We start from the raw sequence: 22535 nt of genomic DNA, 5'->3' as shown, positions 1-22535 counted from the left end.
CACTTATACGATTCAGTCTCTGTCACGTCACCTAAAGTCAACATTGAGTTTCCGTCTAAGCTTTTCAAAATAAAATCCGCGAGGGCCAGTCTGTGTTGTGCGGCGTTTATCTGTTGCGTTGTCTTCCGTCACCCTTTGTCGACTATCTGACCGGCTTGACGCAGCGGGCGTCGTGCGTCGTGCGTAGCTGCGTCGCCGGTGGAGGAGGCGTTGGCGCACCGCGTAACTGCTGCTCCTGCTGCTGCTGCTGCCGCTGACACGGAGACCGGCTGTCCTGCGCGCACCGGGACCCGAACATCCATCCATCCACCCCGCCACGGCCTCGCTTGTGTAACCCCGAGAGAGAGGCTGCACTTACACGACACTCACCGGGTTTGGCCCCCTTCACGCACGACATGATCAAGAACGGACACCACCACCCCCCGGCTAACACACCGTCAGCCGGTAAAGATGCAGGGACGAGCCCCGGAGGTGCAGCCTGCAGTCCCGAGAAGAGGAGGAGAAAGATCCGGGTGTGGTGCGATGGATGGTGAGTAACCCGGCTGGATGATCGCGCGATATGTGATGCAGATGTGTTTGCAGGCTGCTGGTACCGAGGACATTTATGACTCCAGGCCTCCTGCTTCAGCTTCAGCCTCTCAGCTTCACTGCTGCTGCTTCACGTCATACACATCACTACTTTAACTTCCATACTAACATCCTGCTATATCACTTATATTCTAACACACCAGTGGTCTGATGGAACACACACACACTCCAGAGCTCAGTTCAGGAGACATTGAGGACAGTAATGGATGCAAACATTGTAGCTGTTATCATAATAATTGCTTCTTCTCACAGACACACACAACTGGATTATGTGATGTTGACATAGTAAATAGTATATCTGCTGCTCAAACCCTTTATGCCGCTCACGTCTTGTCATGTCATGCAGAAGGAACCTCCTCAAGATGTTCTATGATATTTCTTCCACAACACTGACGCAAATACCTCTCTTTGCACTGGCCACACACACACACACACACCCACACATAAACATACACACACACACACAGTCAACAATACTATAGTGGCTTTAAGTATTTCTCCCATTCATACCTTCACTACAGAATGATCAAACCCTGTGTGAAGTGAAGAGACGCAGTGAGCCACAGATGATGAAGATGATGCCGACTAGACGTTTTCTCACTTTCTGCCATTACAAATGTGTGATTATTCTCACGCTGTATATTCATTCCAAGTCAGTGGTGTAATAAACAAAACAAAGGACCAAACCAAGCGTGAGAGCATTAGAAGGCGACAGAATTGATCAGAGCAATTAAAGGATAAGTACAATTGATCTAAATTGATTGATTCATTGATTGAGCTCTGCTGGTGGATCAGTTTTTGGCATTCAGCATCAACATTGAGTTCCGTTGTGTGCTGTTAGTGAGGCTTTGTGTTGTTATCACACTAAATTTAACTGTAACTTAATGACTCTATCACAGTGTAGAGTTATTATGAGTTTGGCTGTAAAGTTAAAACAATCAAACAGAAATGTGGCATTGCTGCGGCTTCATCAGTCTCCAGTCTAGATCCCGATTCAAACCCAGAACATAGGAGTTCCTTGACGTGCTGCTCACACACACACACTCACACACACACACACACACAGGCCTCCATGATGCCACAGTGATACCTGCACAAACAAAGTCTCCTCTTTCAGCGTGATGCAATGGAGTTTAGAGAAACAATTACAATTCACTCAGCTGGTGCTCAGCCAGGTGCCGTTAATGTGACCGATGATGGAAAATGAAACTGTACTGTACGTTACACTTAAGGTGGCAAAACCAATGACATCACTAAGCTCATGTGTCAGAGGCTCAAAGTCTGAAGTCAAAGACACAAGAGGCCGAAGCTGCAGAGGAAGCTGAGTGACAGTAGGAATACCATTGAATCCTTCTGGGGTCCATATGTTGGTGTATTTGTTGGTGATTTAATTGCAGCATCCACACCCTCAGTTTGATTGATGATGAGGTTGGGGACCTTTTTGCTGCGTATCCCCTCCCCCCCTACAGTGTCTCCATCTCTCCGTCCCTTCATCAAAGGTGGAAACAGATCAATACCTGTATCGATACTGCTCTCTCACCCGGCATTCACGGTGTGGAGACGAGGCTTTGTTTTGAATGTCTGCACCTGGGCCGACGGACGCACGGCGCCGCTCCATCCCAGTGTCGCTGCCATTTAGCTGAAGCCGCTCTATTTTGTAGTTAAAGTAGTTAAATGGAATGTTGCAGAATATATGGAATGCCGGAATATTCATCGGTGGGCTGAACACGCAAAGAGAGGGAATGTCAACTGTGCGTCATTAACCCCTCTGGCCCCTGCGGCCCACACCTGCTTGTTTTTCCGTCACAGAGTGCATTGTTCTCCCCGGGCCATGCTGTCGCTCACGTTCTGCACTGTCAGCAAGTTTGGCCCGGAGGCGAATTCCGAGGAGGAGCGACGGACCTCCTCCTCTCCGCACAGTACTAGGTTCATCAGGGGTTAAAGGTCGTCTGTCACGGGTGCGTGTAAAGGGAGCGTGTAAAGTCCTGCTTCCTCTTCCTGTGTGCATCTGTTGTTCCAGTCCTAACAAACAAACCATTTAAAGGCTTAAACTAAGGAACCCACACAGTTTCTCCGATTCATTCCGCTTGGATCGCTGCTTTCACGCTTCGTTTCACGCTGCGTTCCACGTCTTCGACACAGTTACGACCTCATGATCTCCCGTCTTTTTCAGACATGAGCAACACTGAAACCTTTTCCCCCCGGTTTGTCCTCCACGTCTCCTCGCTGCTCTGGCTCACTGTCTGCTCCCTGGCCTGTCTGGTTTTTTGTTCCGGAGCAGCTTAGGTGCTGTTCGGGTGTCCACTAACAGGCAACACTGATGAATAATTCACCGTCTGGCTGTGATACCCCCCCCGCCATCCATCTCTGCTAAAAAATACAACATGAGTGCGGTCGAACCAGATACCGTAGAGCTCCGCGTCCGTACAGCAGCTTCCTGCTCTTGCGGTTTCCCAAACTTTTCCTCCCTTTACCCCTTTCACCTCCAGACGTCTCACCCCCCGGTCCCCGCACCGCCTCACGTGGATCTCATTTCAACTCTGATTAACAGCACAAGACGAGCGGAAAAAGCTCCTAGAAAACAAGCTTCCATCTGTGGCTTTCCCCTGTGTGTTTGTGTGTGTGTGTGTGTGTGGTACTGGGCCTACCTTAGTTTGTTTAAGGTGTGGCAGTGCTGGAGGGGATTTCACTGCGCCCCAGTGTCTCCCGGCCTGTGCTGAGTCAGGCTGTGTACAGTGACACACAGATGCTGTCCTTCATTAGTGGCTGACAGCAGCGTGGGGGATTCGGTTACGGCGGCGACGGCGGCGAACAAAGTCTTACAACTCCACCGTCTGTTTTAGTAAACGTAAGGTTGCTATAAATAGAGCCGTCCCGCTCATTAAGCCTGAGGATGCTGACTTTTGCTGCACTTTAACGTTATAAATAAATAACACACACTCATCAAATGTATTGTTTTGGTTTTTCAGCGCTGCCTCATTATGTCGCCGTCTTGTTAATTTGCTGAGTTAATCGCTGGCACAGGAAGCTTCCCAAGGAGGGATTTGTGCAGTGACTCCACTCAGGGGCGACCGCAGCAGCACCTGCGCTCACTTTGACGTCTCCTTCTGCCAAATCTGACGTCTGTTCTGTAGATTGAGGTGTGAGATCTCCAGGTGTGTCACTCTGAAACAGCTGTGTGAGCTTTTATATGAGCGTGGGTTGGGGTCATTGGGGTCAAAGTGAATCTTAACAAGCCTGCAGGTGTTTATACAGACATGAAGTTGACATTATATAATATTTAAATAACGCTTTTATGAGCGTAACGGCAAACGGAATCTCTCAATCTCTTATTTTGCTCACTTACGTAGTAGCAAAATTCTAATTCCAGTGTTATTATGGTACGATCTCTCCCATCATATCATGTGACGCGGGTGGATTAGATCAACGCCAAGCACATCATCCATATCCAGATGAGCTCACAGATGATGGCTGGTTTCCTTTCACTTCTGGGCTGCACATGAATCATGATGTCAGAGTCGTTTTATGGTTCAGCTGTAATCAAGGACACTGTGACATCTGAGCCTGAAATATCAGCTGCTGGACACAAACCTTTTATTCTTGTCATCTTATCCACACATTGTTATATTTTGTGTTCTGATATTTCTGAGCTGTCGACTTTTACCCGTCAGATTTCTGATTACCAGTGAATGCAGCACAGACTCAGCAGCAGCAGCAGCAGCCGCATTCCCAGCCGCTCCTCGCTGACCTCCTATCTGTTTCCCCTCTCGCAGCTACGACATGGTCCACTACGGTCACTCCAACCAGCTGCGGCAGGCCAAGGCCATGGGCGATTACCTCATCGTTGGAGTTCACACCGACAGTAAGTCTGCGGATGGAAGAACGCGAAGGTGTCGCACCCAAACAAGTATTTTCTCTTAATCGGGAGGTGATTCTGCTAATGTTGTGTTTGCAGGAGACGAGCAAAATAATATAGAAGTAATATAAAAGTAATATTGCTGCACTGGGAGATATTTGCTTCACAAAAATACGACTTTTTAGGGCTGAACTACAGAGCAGAATAACTTTATAGTTCCATATTATTGATGTTTTCTCGTCAGTCCCATAACAGCGAGGCGGGTAGCAGCTAGGCCCGGCATGATTAGAGACGCTGTAACAGCACCACAGGGTCCGAGTGAGTGTGTTCAGCTCAGCCTCTCGCATTCTGACGCACAGTGTTCACGATAAGAGACGGAGTGAGCACAGATAGCGGCGACCTTTCTCTCTACCGCTGTGATAAAGGAACATCTCCTTGATGAGGGTGACGCTGCGTTCAGTCACTATAAAAGTGCTTATCGCGATGTAACGCTAAGGCTGTTTGTCTCCCCTGCATTCTGTTAAAATGCGAGTCATCACTGTTATATATGTGTGTGTGTGTTAAGGTGAGATCGCAAAGCACAAGGGCCCGCCGGTCTTCACTCAGGAGGAGCGGTACAAGATGGTGCGCGCCATAAAATGGGTTGATGAGGTGGTGGAAGGAGCGCCGTACGTCACCACGCTGGAGACGCTGGACAAGTACAACTGTGACTTCTGTGTGCACGGAGGTAACCATGACAACCGCACGCAATACGGCACATTTTCTTACATAGTCCAAAGGTGAAAAGGTCACAACAAGATGAAACCAGATGTATGTTGTCTGTGTGTTTCAGATGACATCACACTAACAGTGGACGGGAAGGACACGTATGAAGAGGTGAAGAAGTCGGGACGCTACAGGTGAGATTGGTTTCTCCTCCTGCACGTGTGATGATGATCCGGGAGGAGACTGAAGCCGCGTTGGTGACAGCTCCTCTGTTTGTCTCGCCGTCACAGGGAGTGTAAGAGAACCCAGGGAGTCTCCACCACAGACCTGGTGGGCAGAATGCTGCTGATGACCAAAGCACACCACAGCAACATTGTGAGTGAGGCCTTCATCTCTCACTCTGAGTCCTCCTCTCGCCCGCCTCCGTCTAATGAAGTCTCCTCCTCTCCTCTCCTCTCCTTTCCTCTCCTCTCTGTAGGATAGTTCAGACTATCAGCAGCACACAGACAACTTTGGAAAGGTACGTACCACATCCATTAAATCTCCCCAGCCTGTTTGCGGCGTCGTCGCTCATCTCCTAGCCAACGTCAAAGTCGTAGTAAACGCAGCTCGCAGCCAAACTCTCCACTCTGGCCTCTTCGGAGCCAAATTGTTCTTTCTCTGCCTCCGTTTTGTCAGCCAAGTCGCCACATGGGCTGGATGCCGACACCATTACCAGACAAAGAACTGTTGTGGACACAATTTATAACCAAGTTGCAACGTTGCCAGTTTAGTGATGAATGACACTTCTGTCCCAGGATGGAGAGAACAAACCAGGGTCAACATACTGCAGAACCAAATAGTGAAAGCAGGCGAGGGTTGAGTGGAAGAATAATGCTATGAATCTGGCCGGGGTTGAATAATAGCTGATTCGGCAGCAGCGTTTAAACCAAAGCAAAGCAAAAGTCACATCCTTCCGTTCACCACAGGGTGGCGCTAATGCTACAGAAGTAGTTGTTTGCACAGGCGACTGGCAGGATGACATTCATGCTTCATATGTGTGTCTCTGTTGGCTCTGTACTTATTATGTCTGTTTCTGGACTATGGGGGTCGCATGTTCAGAAGGGCCACAGTCCATGGACAGGGGTGTCTCAGTTCCTGCAGACGTCACAGAAGATCATCCAGTTCGCTTCGGGCCAGGAGCCTCAACCCGGCGACACCATCATCTACGTGGCAGGAGCCTTTGACCTCTTCCGTATCTTTTTACACCTGTTTTATCTTAAACGGCGAACATTCATAGTAATAAAACGAGAGGCCGACCTGAGCAATCGTGGTTTCTAAGAACTAGAATGTCATGACTCTGACTCTGTGATGCCCCCTTGACCTCTCCCCTGTCAGACATCGGCCATGTGGACTTTCTGGAAGCGGTGCATAAACTGGCAGTAAAGCCATACATCATAGTGGGGCTGCACTTTGATCAGGTGAGACTCTTTCCCTTTAAAGATCTGAAGTTTCCCTTTAACGATCTGAGGTTTCACACTGCAGATTTGTACTTTGTTCTTCTGTTTCAGGAGGTGAATCGTTACAAAGGGAAGAATTACCCCATCATGAACGTGCACGAGAGAACGCTCAGTGTGCTGGCCTGTCGAGTGCGTCCTCCCTTTTTACTTCCTGTCTGTATCCTGCTTATCTCCAAGTGCACATTTAAAGAACCAAACATGACATTGTCTGTGTGTGTGTGTGTGTGTGTGTGTGTGTGTGTGTGTGTGTGTGTGTGTGTGTGTGTGTGTGTGTGTGTGTGTTTTCCACAGTATGTCTCTGAAGTGGTGATAGGAGCCCCATTTGCAGTCACAAAAGATTTGCTTGACCATTTTAAGGTAAATAATGCACTTTAAAAATACACTAAGCACAGCTAGATGGTGACATTTGCAACAAAACTAAATTAAATCGTAACTCAAATGTGCTTCCTCTTCACAGGTGGATCTGGTCTGCCATGGAAAAACAGAGATCTACCCTGACAAGGACGGATCGGACCCTTATGCTGTGAGACCTCCCAGCAGTTTCACAACAAAACATGAATGGAATGAAATGTAGCACTGATAAAGAACATTTGTTTGATAATATGATATTCATATATAATATTCACTTCATATCCAGGAGCCTAGGAGGAAAGGAATCCTGCGTACGGTTGACAGTGGGAATAGCCTCACCACAGACGCCATCGTGCAGAGGATAATCAAAAACAGGTTCAAACAAACCATCCAGTGTCCTCCCAACCCTAAGAAACACCTGCAAAAACACTTCACGCATTCATTTCTCCAACCTCTGCTTTACGATTCAGGCTGCTGTTTGAAGCACGGAACCAGAAGAAAGAGGCCAAGGAGATCGCGGTGATCCAGGCCATGAAGCGGCAGGAGGAGGAGAAGTCTAAAGGAAGAGCTCAGGCTGTGCTGTAGGAGGACCAGCCGGCAAACTCCACCCACTTTCAACTCTCGTACAGTCAAATCAACCCTCCTCGTAAGTGTTACGAACGTTTCCGGCAGCCGTCTGGGATCGCCAGGTTTGCTGGATGTGTGTGTGTGTGAGTGTATGAGCGGGTGCGAGTGCGTGTGTGTGGATCCTCAGCGTCTGTACCGCATATGCAACCACACGTGACTCCAGCTAACGTCACTTAACAAATCACCCATACCAACGAACTGTCCGCTGTTCCCTGAGTTATGGGCGGGACCACATTACTTCAAATGTCCATTTTATATCTTCAGATGATTTTCAGTCTTCAACTCCTTTTATTTCTGTCGTCAGTATGTAATGTTAGGTTTCTAGCTATTTTTTACGGTGGGAGTTTGGGGGACGAGCCTGATACGAGGACAGTGGACGTTTTTTCGAGTGGAGGCTTCTGCTGCTTCCTCCACAGGCCCTCAGCTAGTGTGTACACGTATGTGCTGTATGTATGTATCATAAAGTGATGGAAGGCTCTGTGCAGGAGGCTCAAACCACTGGGGTGAAAGATTGTCCGTATTTTATGAAGTATTCCATCGGCTGGTTTACTCAGGAGAAGCTTGGGGTTTTCTCGATTATGAATCTTTCCTTCATATACTGACCACTGTGGAAGAATGATATAACCATGCCGACTACCCTTCGCTTCTTACTTGGGTTCTTAAGCCTTTGGAAGTGAAAATATATTTAATATGGGACCTCATGTACATAGCAGATGACTGCTTGCAATGACTAGAGCAGCTTTTTAACTCAGACACGCACTGTCAAGACCTGCACACCTGACTTCAGTGCAATTTTATTCTTTCTTTCTTTCTGCCTTTCTGCCTTTCTTTCCTTCTTTCTTTCTATGTGTTTTTGTAAACAAACACTCCTTAAAAGTTATTAAAAGAATGAAAGCTACAGAGTTTGGACAGATGCTTTTAACACTGAAATGTCAAAGCGTAGAGAAATATTGCAGATGTCCATTGTTGTTGACTTGATTTCAACTCAACCTCTCACACTATCTAAATATCAAATGTAATTATATAATATATTTTTTGTACATGTATATTTTACTCACCTCCTCTCCATTCACTATGACTTGTTTCAGAAACATAATATGTCTGTATGTAAAGTATGGAATGTATTCTGTGGACTATACTCTGTATGTATGTACGCTATGTATAAACCGATTCAACTACAGTATATTATTGCCGACAATAATAATTAATCTGAAAAGCTCTTTTTCGTCTTGTTTTTACTAAAATATGAAAATGTCTAGAACAAAATGTGTTGGACCTAAACTATTGATTTGCCAAATGAGGTAAGCGAGCTGATCCTGAGTCAGCTGAGGCCCAGGGTTAGACACATAAATTACCTTTGATTAGTTAAATTGATCGGATTATTTATTATTAATTATCAGGATGTTGGTAAACGCAGACAAACAAGATAACTGGATGAATCTTTAATTATGAATACTCAAATTCAGTTTGCAGAATGTAACTTCATTGTGCTCGAATGCACGGATCTGCATTTCCATTAGTAGAGGATTATGTACCTACATCATGACGCGTTCATGGACAAACACATTCGAACAATAAAGAAGAAAGCAGATTGCGGGAGTTTTATTTTGAAGGAAAAAAACGCATCGCCTTCTTTGAAAGCGCGTGTAATTTGGAAAGACCTAACCGGAAGTGTACCTGCTCCCGCACGTGCTCCTCATCAATTAAATGAGCTCTGCAGTCACAGTGACGATCAACTTACCTGTGTTGTGTGTAGATGTTCAGGCGAACCGCAGAACTCAAGCAAAGAGATGTTTTCTTGTCTAAATGTTCTTCCAGCCTCTCTGCAGGTACGACTGAGACTCTGGCTGCAGTCAGGAAGTACAATTATTCTGAAAGGCCAAAATCTAGTTTATTTGTTAACAAAACAAACCCGTATTTCACTAAAATGGAGATTTTAAATGATCTTAAAATCGTTTCCAGTCAGCTTTGCATTGGAAAACTAGCTTGCAAACATCCTGAAGTGTATATATTTAAGTATTATTTGCTGTTATGGGCACAATTACTGGTGTTAATGTTTCCTAATGCGATTCTTTAGCTCTGCTTGGGAATGTGCCTTCACCAAGAAGTCACAGAAGAAGACAAGAAGGCTAAAATCCAGAGCTCCAAAATAGAACAAGAGTTATGCGAACACGCCAAGACGGAGATGAGCGTCATGAAGCTCCTCATGCTGGGTGAGTGACACGTGTCTGTGCTTACACATGCACGCTGTGTCATAGTGTTGACATGTGTGTGTGTGTCTGAAAGGCCTCTGTGGTGTGTGGGTCAGGGGCTGCAGAGAGTGGAAAGAGCACGCTGATCAAACAGATGAAGATCATCCACAGTCACGGCTTCTCCAGACAGGAGCTCGTTAGTTTCAAGGTACGGTAGAGGAAGAGGAGCATTCTGGGAGTCTTTCCCACTGCAATTAACTTGTTGCGCGTCCTCCGTCCACAGCCTGCAGTTCTAGATAACCTCCTGACCTCGATGAAGTTTGTTCTGCGGGGGATGGGGATGCTGAGGATCAACCTCGCTAACAAGAAGAACAAGGTGAGGTGGAGGAGGAGGAGGAGGCTGTGAGGGGAGGAAGTCTGCTGCGTCCCCACTTTGTAACACTAGATGTCAGTCTTCATTTGACACACTTTACTCTGTCAATCAGAACGTCTCACTGTGATTTGTCATGCGTTTGTGTGCTGGATTAGCTGGTAATGACAAACCGTTTGACTTTGATCTGATGTCATTTTCTGTTGTTGTTGTTGTTGACTGTCTCAGGTCCACGCCCGCTCCATCCTGTCCTGTATCTATTGCCTAGGCGACGACCAGGAGCTGCTTCCTTTTGTGGCTCACGCCTTTTGTTCCCTCTGGGCCGACCAAGGCGTGCGAGCGGCCGCGTCCAGAGGTTACGAGTTTGAGCTGAACGACTCTGCGCTGTAGTGAGTAGAACGGCCTCAGGTGAACTGCTGCCAACTACCTGCCAATCACGAGCGGCGTGTAAATGTCAGGGGAAATTGCTCGGTAAGAAACGCATCATTGTGTGTCGTCAATGCGGCGCGGCAGTAAAGCGAGTGTAAGTCATCCACAGGAAATGATTCCTCTGACATTTGTGGAGTGGGAGGCTTAATTGGGACCAAATTAGAAAGCGGTGTTTGGGAGGTGGATTGGTGCTGAAGCCTGTGAAAAGGTTGGAAGAGTTGGTAGTACAGTTATAGGACAGCATGGATCACTGTATGAGCTGTGTGCCAGTCAGTAAACATGTGTCGGTATACAGTGAGGCCGAGCCGATGCGGGAAGCTTCATCTTTCCACGGGCAGAAGAGGGGTTTCTGAGTGGTATCACCCGGTAGTTGTCCTTCATCTACAATTATGTCACAAAAGCACTTGATGATGATGAAATCCCATTTGACAAAGCCTGCGTGCCGCTTTTGTTGGATTTAGTGTTTTGTTTTGTTGTGGCTGCGTCATGGAGCGTCATGACCCAACCAAACTGTATTTCACATATCTGAATATCTTCCTGAGTAATAGGTTGCAGGTGAACTTTCCCTTTTTTAATAATTAATGATTCACTCTTTCCAAACACGCTGCTGAACCTCACTGTGAGTTTGATTGAGTCTTGTTCCCTGTCTCGTTCCCCTTCTCGTTCCCCATCCAGTTTCTTCGAGAACATGAGTCGAGTCATCGCTCCGAATTACGTCCCCACCGAGACAGATGTGCTGCGAGTGAGAGTGAGGACCTGCGGCATCATTGAGACGCACTTTCAGCTTAATGGCCTCGTGTTTCGGTAAGGCGAGTGTTGGTTTCTAGGTGACGCAGTGCTGCGCGGGGACGCCTGAGCCCAGCAGAGGGCGTATTCTCCCTCTGCTCTGTAGGAATCAATAAAGGTAAATGGTTCACCGCGGGCGCCCCAGACAACCCAGACTCCATATTGTACCACAAGTCTTACGCTTATGCTTAAGATTAAAACAATATTTCACTTTATTTTACCTTAGTGGGATGAGGTTTTATTTTTTTTGCATATACTTCTGCACACTTAAAGTCGACCGCTGCTGCACTGTGGAGCCATATTCACCAGTTTTAAATCTAATCACTTAGTCATCGTACACGGACTCCTCTTGGACTGCCGTTGAGCAAGGCACTTAACCCTTAACTGCTCCAGTAAAGTCATCAAGAATAAGTAAAATCGTGTATTAGAGCCAATATTATTATTTTAATAATTTTCCAGTGATGACGAGATAGATAATGTCGTCTTACACTCATTGGCTGAAACAAAGAATCTACCTTATGTTCCTTTTTTAGAACCTTTGGATTAGTTTTGCATTTGTCTCATTACCTGCATGTGGACTTGTTATGTCTTCCGTCTGTCCACACTGGCGTCTCAGTGAGCAGCATGTGTGCCTCCTGAGACTCGACACCAAACTTCACAAAGAGACTCTGAACATAATGCAGAGCTCTTGGGAAGGCAGATACCTGAAATATTGATGTCTTCCACCGCAAGACGATGTTTGGAATATATTCCGAAGAACACAAACGTACAGGTGGGACAGCGCTGTCCCCTCATCTGTCCACTTCAACGTTCACTACTGTGTTCAAGTTTCTCCTGTCCCAGTCTGCAGATTGCCCAAAGAGAACCGAATATGATTCCTCTGCAGAGCCAACAGAGAGCAGCCAACAGACGAGTTGCAGCCAAATCAGCGTTTTAGTTAACATGAGTTTTATGTTCTTATTATGATGATGATGATCTGGCCCCATTTTTGCTTGGATCGTCTACCACGGAAATAACGTACGTGTTTGTCTCGTGGCTCTCTGATCGGATCCCCTGAATGTCTAAATTCAGTCACATCGTTTCCCTGCTCGGGCTTTCCACAAATTGTGAAAGGGAAGGATTTTCTCTGCGGTGCCGAGCGTCACATGGTCACTCATTATCCAAACTGCTGCCATCCACTGTCACAGCCCGATAGTCTTCCAGCTTGTTAACGCCGACTCTTGACCCAGCAGATAAACACTTTGCTGCGTCTTGACATGCGAGCCGCAATCGTGCACCTGGAGACGGTCTGGCCCCAATGGGAGCTCATTACCTGTGTCACCCAGACCCACAGCTTCACTTAGTGCAGGATTGTATTTTGAAATAAACGGCCACAACATTTTTCCCCTTCGACAATTGCTTTGAAAGCGTCGACGCGGGAGCTTTTCTTATCGCCACGTCGCCCATGAATATGATTATGTGGCGGGAAACAGCTTATTTATTCAGTTTGAGACAATACCTTGGTCAGACTTTACAGCTCCATAGAAAACTCTGACTGATCCCCAGAGTGTGAACCTGCTGTGACTGTTCCGGTGGAGGAATGTCATGTTTTATACATGTGGACGGACCGAGACACATGAAGATCCCTCAAGCGTGTGCTCAGAATTGTTTAGTTTTCACAGCTTCCTGAGAATAATGTTGTCGTCTTCTCTCCATTGAATAACTGTGAATAGGTTGGTATAAGCGTATTAATGTAAAGTTAATCTACAAACCTGCTACTTAAACCAAAGTTGATGTGGATGAAGCGGAAAGCAAGCAAGTGAATTCTAAAAAGGCTGATTTGAACAATGTCGCCACCCCCTCATATTAAACCACCTGCAGCCTTTTCCAGCAGACAATCTGTAACAACCCGACTGTTTGCCGCCTGTCCAACATGATGGACGCTGAGACGGAGCCAGAGAGTGACCAAAAGAGAAAGTGGAGCATTTGAGACTTGATATGGTATTTAGCAAACGGACCTAAAGAGGCTGAAGTTCAGACCTGACAATCATAAGATGGCCAGCAACAAAACTGGAACCGGACTGGAACTTGGGAAAATACCAGCAGCTGCTTAGTTTAGACAGTTTAGACGCGTTACTGCAGCATAATCGTTATTAATGAGTGTTTTGCCTGTTGCATGTCAGGTTGTATGATGTCGGTGGCCAGCGGAGCGAGAGGAGGAAGTGGCTCAGCTGCTTCGACGGTATTCAGGCCGTGCTGTTTGTCGTGGCCCTCAGCAGCTATGACATGAGCCTGACTGAAGACCCCTCAGTGGTGCGTTCTGCCTCCTGCTCAAATGTGTTTTCTGACTCGCCAAAAACCTGCCGCGAGACTCATCGCCGCTCTCTGCCTCTGTTTGTTTTTGTTCCCAGAATCGTCTGAAGGAAAGCCTCGAGCTTTTCTCATCAATCTGCACCAACACAGTTTTTACCAGCACCTCACTTGTACGTTTCTAAACTTAACCCTTACAAGTGTTCTGTGTGTGTGTGTGTGTGTGTGTGTGTGTGTGTGTGTGTGTGTGTGTGTGTGTGTGTGTGTGTGTGTGTGTGTGTGTGTGTGTGTGTGTGTGTGTGTGTGTGTGTGTGTGTGTGTGTGTGTGTGTGTGTGTGTGTGTGTGTGTGTGTGTGTGTGTGTGTGTGTGTGTGTGTGTGTGTGTGTGTGTGTGTGTGTGTGTGTGTGTGTGTGTGTGTGTGTGTGGCGTTTCAGGCTGCCACGTCTGCATGAGGCTCATCCTGACATGTGGGGTGACAAAGCCATAAGCACCCTTTGGTAATGATTTTTGCAGTCGGGGAGCCGCCTGGCTGTGATTATGTCTGACGTACGTAATTGGTGTACAGAGAGTCTGACTGACGTGTGAGGCTGGCGGCTTGTTTCAGTGCAGATGTGCCGTTTAAAGCCCAGTGCAATGTCTTCTGTCAGCATCATTGAGCTTTCAATAACTTATTGGTCATCAGAGTTTACGTCTGTGTAAGATTAGCTCACTGTATTTACTCGTCTTGCCTCTATTTACAAAATATTTAGCCCTTACTAGTAAGAGGATCCATCTGTAGAGGTAAATGAACAAATTACTATTATTTCAGACAAACTGTAGACTTCACCTACACAGAAATGAATGTTTGCTGGTTTTAAAGAACGAAAATTTGCAGCAGGTGACTTTATAAAGTCTGCTTATTCTGAATGTTTGATATTGAAAGTGTTATGGAGCCGTGATGGATGTTGTGGCTGTGTTTTATCTCTGTTTCCCATCCCTGAAAGATTCTGTTCATGAACAAGACGGACCTTTTCCGTGAAAAGATCCTGCATTCTGGAAGACACCTAAGATGGTACCTGCCCAGCTATGATGGTACGCTGGAGACACACACACACACTCACTCACTCACTCACACACACACGTACTTTGTGTATGTAGCTGCAGAGGTTCTCACGTAAAGTCCCTAATGGTAGACTTGATTTAAAAACACTACATATTACATATTCAATCATCTTTCAAGCATCAATCTTGTTCAAAATATGAACTCAATCCAGCAGAACAGTTTGGGATCTGCCTGAATCTTGGATTGTATGTAGTGTTGTTGTCTTCCTCTGGTCGCTGTTTCCTCCTGACCTGATGAGAAATCAGAATTCCCCTGAGTCAAAGATTCCCATAGCATTCATATAAACATTACATTCCTCTGCTCTATGTATTATTTAGTCTGTCCGGATGATGCTCATACATATTTAAACCTCTAACACAGTGACGGAGTGCTTCCATCTCGCAGCAGGACGTCTGTGGATCAGAACTTGGAGAGGAAGAACCTGAGTAGATCGCTGCATTAATTGTGAGTTATTTATTGTGTCTCTGGTCCAAACAGGAGCGGACGGCGATGTGGACACTGCAGCCCACTACATCACCGCCATGTTCTCGGCGTGTAACAGCAGGCCGGACAAGCCCGTGTTTCACCACTTCACCACCGCCACAGACACCAGCAGCGTCCAGGTGGTCTTCCAGGTGGCCATTGAGCAGATCATCAAGGAGAACCTGGCCGCTGTGCCGCTCCTGTGAAAGTTCTCACAGGACTCGCAGGTTTTATCTCGTGGTTTTAAACTGCAAAAGGACCCTGCTGATTTTAAAATCTTAAGTCTTTTAAAGACTTTAACAAAGTTCTGGTCATTATTATTTAAGCTGCAAAGCAGTGTATGCATTTTAATTTGAAGATATTTTAAATAAAATATTTATTGATAAGCCAGCTGGTGTTTGTTTCTCCAGTCTGGATGAAATTTTATCACACACTCACACACTCACACACTCACTCACTCACTCACTCACCCTTAGGCTCTAGGGCTCTAATCATAATGATCACATCTCTAATTGTTCTCTGATTTGTTTCATTAAGATGTTAGTGAAAGGTTAAAGGTTTAATTGTCAGATTTCTATACAAACGCATCAGAATTTGCATTGGTACTTCCTGTGATGTCATCTTGAAGCAAGCCGAGGCAATAAATGCTGAAGTATGATCCATTTATTCATGAAAACAGGTCAGATATGTACATTAACAGTACATGTTAAGTAATAAGACATATTTATGAAAAACAAATACAGTATTTTGTTCAAATGGACAACAAAAAGCACATCTTCCATTGAATACGACTCTTGAGTAAAATGATCATCTGGCTCTGCTGCTCAGTCCTCTGCACAGTCTGACGAGTCCAGCGACAGGAAGACGTCTGCTTGACACTTGAACGACCCTTTGACCTCCTGGAAGAGTTCGCAGCTCTGCAGGTTGGGCGTGACCTCTTTGATGCACACAGACTGTTGGAGAGAAAAGGGGAGGTGATGCCATCATGTTGCAGATGATCGTGTGTGTGTGTGTGTGTGTGTGTCAGAGAGCTTCAATTCCATATCATAATCAGATGCATGACACATTTATGACATCACTACAGCGTGAATAGAAAGTCAATGTTTGTTGCAAATAGTAGCTTTTTACTTTTTTGGACCTTTAGAGTTTCTGGAATAATTTAGAAACACATTTCTTTCATTTTCACAAACAGTATCAGCTTCAGCTTCTTTATAATATTGTATAAACGCAAACATATTATCTCCAACTCTAATTTATCCTGAGCTCATAATTTTAAAGTCACAAAGGAATTAGATTTGTTTTCATATTTTTGAGAAAGTTTGGTGCCAATCGTTACCGTGCGTAATGCGTAACGCGTAATATCGCTCCGCTCACACTCACCATGGTCTTCAGGATGCTGAGGATGGAGCCGCCGGGGGACAGATCAGTCAACACGCTGTTGGCCACTGACTCCAAGCTGTCCGCCGCGTCCGGCTCGTCCCTCCTGACGTACGGTGACCTCCGGATCCCGGACAGCAAACCGGACGCTCTGCCCACCGAGTAGCTCGGACCGGACACCTGCTTGTACCACGCGTCCGCTGGGCCGAAGGAGACCATGACGGAGAGGAGCACGGCGGGGAACACGAGTCTAGCGGGAACCTCCATCATCACACCGAAACTGGAGACGCGTTCGACTCCACTGACGCTCTCCTCCCGGTCCCGCGGTTCTTATACTGACACCGCGACCAGACCACCGCCCCGGAGTGCGTGATTCACTCACAGCGTGCGTGTGTGTGTGTGTGTGTGTGTGTGTGTGTGTGTGTGTGTGTGTGTGTGTGTGTGTGTGTGTGTCCTCTCTGCGCCTCCGGAGACCTGCTGAGGAACAACAGACAGACCAGATGGAGGCTGGAGTAACTTTAATTGATTTAACTCGTGTTTATGACGTCATCCAATCGATTGCATCGCCATTCTCTTCAAAGCACATTGATGGCATATCAGAACATAAACACACATTCTCTCTGGATTTTGACACACAATCCGTCCATAACTCCGTCTTCCTTTCTGACTTCACTCTTCATCACTGATTCCCCAGGTCTCTGCATAAACTGCCCACATACCAAACAACAGGAAAGCTCATTGTTGCACCTGGTTTGTGGGTTGTCACTTGTGTGTGTTCAGAAAGCGTCACACTGCGACCTGTGACCCACAAGAAAGCAGAGGCATACGTTAAGGACACGAGGTGTTTCCTGTGCACACGGCCTCGTCGCTCACTGCTCATGCAAATAGACAGAATCAAATCGCTCTGCAGTGTGAGTGTCCTGGTCTCTTCTCTTCTTCCTCTTAACGTGTGATCAGTATTCGTAAGCTTCTCTACTTTCCTTGGCCGGCTAAAAGGTTCAACATGGGTGATGGGTGTGTTACGCTGGCTGTGATGATACAATTGCTCGCATCAGGTAATCACAATACTTGGATATACTCTGTGTAACATTATTGGAGTTCAATCTAAACTCGTGAATCCGTCTTTTTCAGGTGTATGCAGCGACTTCTGTGTGAATTACCCGCATCCACACTTGTGTGCGGTGAGAGGCTCGTCCGTCGTGATTCCTTGTACCTTCTGCTATCCTGGGATGTCTTCGCGGCGGAGAGCGAAAAGAGTCATGTGGGGTCACGAGAGGTCGAATATTTATAGGGGTCCTTTCGTCTTTGACAGTAAATTCTCGGAAACACCCTCAAAATTCCAGTACGTTGGCGACAAACATCAGAACTGTTCTTTAAAAATACACCGAGTGGATCATAACGACAAAGGACGATACACCTTCAGGTTCATACTTCATGCCAAGAGAAACAAATTCACCGGCACGGGTGGCTCAACATTACACGTCACTGGTAAGTCGTTGGTGTCTTTTAAGGTTTCTAAGGTCATTTTGAAATGTTTCGTTTGGACCTACAAAGTCTGAGAGATAAGCAGAACCTTTCCTCTTCTAGATTTGCACATTTCGGTGAGTAAACCTGTCGGAAAGGGACAGATAAAGGAGGGCGAGTCTGTCAGTCTGACCTGCATTAACAGCTGTGACGGCGGCTCATCTGCTATTAGCTGGTTCAAGGATAGAGTTCACATGAAGGAAGGACGTGTGCTTCACCTGGACAACCTGAGCACCCGCAGCTCCGGCAGCTACACCTGCTCCCTGAACAACGAACCCGGGACGCTTTCATCACCCGTACACGTCTCTGTTGGATGTAAGTACAGAATGGACGCCACCAAAGAGCAAGAGACATAACCTGTGATTGATATTTAGGATGTAATCTGCTGTATGTTGTTGTTATGTGCTAAACTAATGGTTTTCAGACTGCCCTAAGGACACATCAGTGTCAGTGAGGCCGTCCACAGAGGTCGACATCAGCAGCAACATCACTCTGACTTGCAGCAGCGACGCGAACCCCCCGGTGGAGAATTACACCTGGTTTGCTCTGAGAGGCTCTGAGAAAGAAGCAGTGGGATACGAGGCTAAGCTGCTGGTAGTTGCTACGTCGGTCCCTGCTGATGGCGGAGAGTATTTATGCAGCGTGACCAACAAACACGGATGCCAGAACTCCTCCCCTGTCAGGCTGAACAGGAAAGGTCAGTAGGTCAATTATGAAGTCTAAGAATTTAATAGTCAACAAGGAAACATACTTTTTTTTGTGACTGGAATAAAAAAGAAAAAGAATATCTTAATTTAAATCAAACGAATTTCAGATTTGGATGTTCATCACACACGCACTGATATATATATTTACTATATCAACTCAATATTTATTCCATATCAGCCATTTTCATCCACTTGGACAGTGAAATGAGCTTTAGAAACAGAATTTTCACAAGATTCTGTTATTCCTTTGAAGCTCGATTCTGCCTTTGCGATGCAGGAAGTGAAGCAAGACGTTCCAGACACATACGTATTTTTGCTGCTGTTGCCGTGTTCCTGATTGGGGTCATTGGTATTGCCATCATAAGGTACCATGCTGTATTTACACTCAGCTGCAGCTCTTATACAAGTCACGCTACATGTAATATAATATTTTCATCTCTTCCAGTCTCTTCAAAGAGAGCAAGGAGCCTTCAAACTACGACTCTGAGGAGAACATACAGCTGTCTGTACGGTTTCCCCTGTTGCTCTTTGTACTACATTGTGGATTTTATGTTGCATTTTACATGTCATCAATCTGTGTGTGTACGATCACATGGAGCTGGTTGGAGGTGCAGAAGGAAGTGCAACAATCAAATAACATTGTTTTTTTACTGCACCAATTCCTCACATGCTTTTTTCTTCACAATTATACCCAGAATACACACATCTATGCCAACTGGCCCATTTCTGACAAACACAAATCACAAGATGGAAAAGAACCTGAGCAACCACCAGAAGCCACTTACACATCTGTGCACATCAGGAGGAAACCAAACACGTGAGATACTTTTTAAAATACTGACTTCATTTATATTGCATGAGAGGCACACACACTGATTGACTGTGTCGCCTGCAGGGAGCAGCAGATGAATTCAAACCACGGTGTCGATGTTGCGATTTACAGTGAAGTGTGCAGGTAAATTCTCACAGCTCCTTACATGTTTGTGCAGTGCTTGTATAATAATAGACTTAATAATCCTTTTTTTTGCTTTTACAGGAGCCAAATCTCAAACCCTTCACGTGTTCAGCAGTACTAATTTGGTTTTGCTCTATTATCTTGTAAATTCTAAGCAGTAGAAACAACAGCACTGCAAGTGTACATGTATATATATAAATATAAAAATATAGATAACAGACACCATTGTATGGAAACTATGACTTTTTTTTCAAAAATAAAAAGACACCTGAATCAGCTCATAGGACTAAGGAACTTTGTTTAACGATTGCTGCTTCATTCTCTAATGCTGTTAGTTAAACCTCATTCTGCCCCCTGGTGGAGATTTAGGAATAAAGCAGCCTCTTTACTGCTTTACTGCAACTGAGCAGTGGAGGCTAAAGGTCAATCACTATCAACAATATTTGCTAAGCATTTAGAGTAACATTCTTGTTCCATGACACACTGCCTGACAAACATGTAACAGTGTTGACACGCCTTGCTTCAAGGCACACGGGCACAGAGTGGGTTCGACACAGTTTATGCTGCTTTTCTGGCTGCCAGGTCTAATTTTCATATTTCTGGTCTCTGGAACGGGTCCCAGGCAGGTTCTGGTCCATGTTATGGACAGGTTGCTATTGGTTTAACCTTTGACCTTTTATTGATTTGGGGAAGTCACGTGATTTGCAGGAGCTAGAGGCCCGTCTATAACTCTGCTAGGGCACTTTGTCCTTCCTGAAGGACACAGTGAAAGTAGCAACCAGCAGCCCCCATTGGTCTGTATTTAAACTTTATTCACCTTTTGATCAGTCTGTGTTTCACCCTGTGTGTGTAAGAAAACAGGGCAGAAGGCACAGCAATCGCGGGAAAAGGACTTGAAAGATACTGAAGTAAAAGAACAAAAGCAGCTGTTAATCACAATCAGAGCAGTTTGAACCAACATTTTTTCAATTTTGTTATTCTTCACGCACCTAAAAGCGTGAAAGCAAAACTGAAGAGTTTAGAATAAGTCTGGGTTGAATGATAAATTCTGATCTGGCCACGTGGTCTGGGGATGTAATCTTGTTTTATCATATCTTTCTTACTGTACTTTATATTCTACTTTAATTGGAGATTGTGTATGTTTGCATTCAGTTTAGTTTTGTGTGGAGTTGCAATGAGCACAATCTGTCCAATTGCCTCCAAACTTGCCAAAAACATTGTTTAGGTAAATTTGCATACGGTGCCGGTTTCATTTAATTTACATAAAATTAGCTGTTTTATTATAAATGTGCCATTACCAAATTATAGAAGTGGGAGACTTCTAAAACCCCAAAAGCATTCCCCATGATGACATCATGAATGTTGTCACTATGAAGTCACGGACAAAACCGCAAGATAAACCCTTTATTGTGCCAAAGAGAAGGGCCCATCACTGGCGACAAACTGCAATGCAAAGCTCTTGAGATCGGCTGGAGCGTCCAGATCTCCTTAAAAGTCAGGTAACAATGACCTAATAATGCTGCTTCATGGACAACATGAGACTGGGGTTAGGGGTAACGGGTAGGGCTGGAGTGAAGGCGTCGAAATATCAGGGGGAGGATGTTACGGGAGGGAAGTCGAGAAAAGGTAGAAACGTCAAAAAGAGACCAGGAGGGGCGTAGGGGAGGAAGGAGGGAGGCTGGGGTTAGGGGTGATAGGTCGGGCTATGATATCACCACTTGTATTCTTCCTCTTCAGGGCTCCTGATCTACGTTGCCTTGGTGCAATGTACTGTATCTTTGTCATTCCGCAGACTAGAGCAAAGAACCCTGTAGGTCATTCAGGCCCTTCGGGCACTTTCCCCTAATGTCGCCCCCTTCCCCCAACTTTTTCTCAAAGTAGTGTGTGTGTCAGCTGTGACAACATTCATGATGTCATTAACAACAGTGACAACTTTCACTCTTGACCCCAGCCTCCCCAGACCGTCATCATCCATGATGTCATTGTATCAGACATGTCATTAACGATGGCGGCATCAATTATGATTCCATACATGTCTCACATCTCCTACTATCAGGCAACAGAAAAATGTAAATGACATGAAAGGCAAACAAGGCAACTGGACAACATCCAGCTGGAGGAATGCTTTCTCCATTGCTTGTGTGTTGGGGAAAACAGTAGAGTGTGTCACCTGACTAGACCTCCTTAGCTGAAAGATCTCAGTTTACATTCCGAACATTTGGCAGGCGCTTTTATCCAAAGCCACTTACATTACATTACCACCCATTACAGAGGGGGGAGCAGTTGGGGGTGTGGTGCCTTGCCCTACCGACTGAGCTACTGCCTCCTCCAGTTTCCCTTGGAAAAGACTGTTGCTTCCATTTTCATTTCTATATGTGTGTGTGAAATCCAGACTTATATAGGTCACACTTTGGCATTATGGGAAAATGGTTAAAACAAGAAATAGTAAATAATTATAATAAATACAGCATTGTTATATTTATAATACAAATTATGATGATGATGGTGATAATAATAATAAAATAAACTATATTAAACCTCTAGTCCTCGTAGTTAGAGCTGCCTGTGATGAGCTCAGTTGGCAAATATAAATCACTAAGTATTTTTCACATTTTAACGGCTTTATTGTGACTTTCCTCAGTCCTATAGGAACCTTATGAGTCATACACAAACAGATGTTATCGTGACTGACGCCCATTTCGGACAAAAACGAAA

The 22535-nt window shown here is 45.5% G+C and overlaps 4 protein-coding genes across 4 annotated transcripts; 3 read left to right on the top strand and 1 right to left on the bottom strand.

Annotated features, from left to right (window-relative positions):
- The first annotated feature begins 264 nt into the window (after positions 1–264).
- On the top strand, positions 265–8750 carry LOC142992563 (ethanolamine-phosphate cytidylyltransferase-like). Its single transcript, XM_076143041.1, has 13 exons — positions 265–529; positions 4362–4450; positions 5010–5171; positions 5277–5343; positions 5440–5524; positions 5628–5669; positions 6251–6383; positions 6527–6609; positions 6700–6777; positions 6940–7005; positions 7106–7171; positions 7286–7374; positions 7470–8750. Exons 1-13 carry the CDS (start codon positions 396–398, stop codon positions 7582–7584), a joined length of 1209 nt encoding a protein of 402 aa, XP_075999156.1. The 5' UTR covers positions 265–395; the 3' UTR covers positions 7585–8750.
- Positions 8751–9416: 666 nt separating this feature from the next.
- Positions 9417–15463, top strand: LOC142992557 (guanine nucleotide-binding protein G(o) subunit alpha-like). Its single transcript, XM_076143034.1, has 10 exons — positions 9417–9455; positions 9704–9839; positions 9935–10026; positions 10102–10194; positions 10417–10577; positions 11293–11421; positions 13566–13695; positions 13794–13865; positions 14677–14764; positions 15273–15463. The coding sequence occupies exons 1-10, from the start codon at positions 9417–9419 to the stop codon at positions 15461–15463; spliced, it is 1131 nt and encodes a 376-aa protein (XP_075999149.1).
- Positions 15464–16081: 618 nt separating this feature from the next.
- LOC142992708 (neuropeptide B-like) lies at positions 16082–16901 on the bottom strand. The gene is made up of 2 exons (XM_076143234.1): positions 16638–16901; positions 16082–16210 (listed from the first exon to the last, which is right to left on the bottom strand). The coding sequence occupies exons 1-2, from the start codon at positions 16899–16901 to the stop codon at positions 16082–16084; spliced, it is 393 nt and encodes a 130-aa protein (XP_075999349.1).
- Positions 16902–17893: 992 nt separating this feature from the next.
- Positions 17894–18863, top strand: LOC142992578 (B-cell receptor CD22-like). The gene is made up of 3 exons (XM_076143061.1): positions 17894–18122; positions 18222–18473; positions 18583–18863. The coding sequence occupies exons 1-3, from the start codon at positions 17894–17896 to the stop codon at positions 18861–18863; spliced, it is 762 nt and encodes a 253-aa protein (XP_075999176.1).
- Positions 18864–22535: the final 3672 nt, after the last annotated feature.

Source organism: Genypterus blacodes, unplaced genomic scaffold (genome assembly GCF_046128005.1).
Source record: "Genypterus blacodes isolate CSIRO-AG114 ecotype Tasmania unplaced genomic scaffold, CSIRO-AGI_Gbla_v1 ptg000022l_1, whole genome shotgun sequence".
NCBI classification, from domain to species: Eukaryota; Metazoa; Chordata; class Actinopteri; order Ophidiiformes; family Ophidiidae; genus Genypterus; species Genypterus blacodes.
This window is presented reverse-complemented; position numbering and strand designations above follow the sequence as displayed.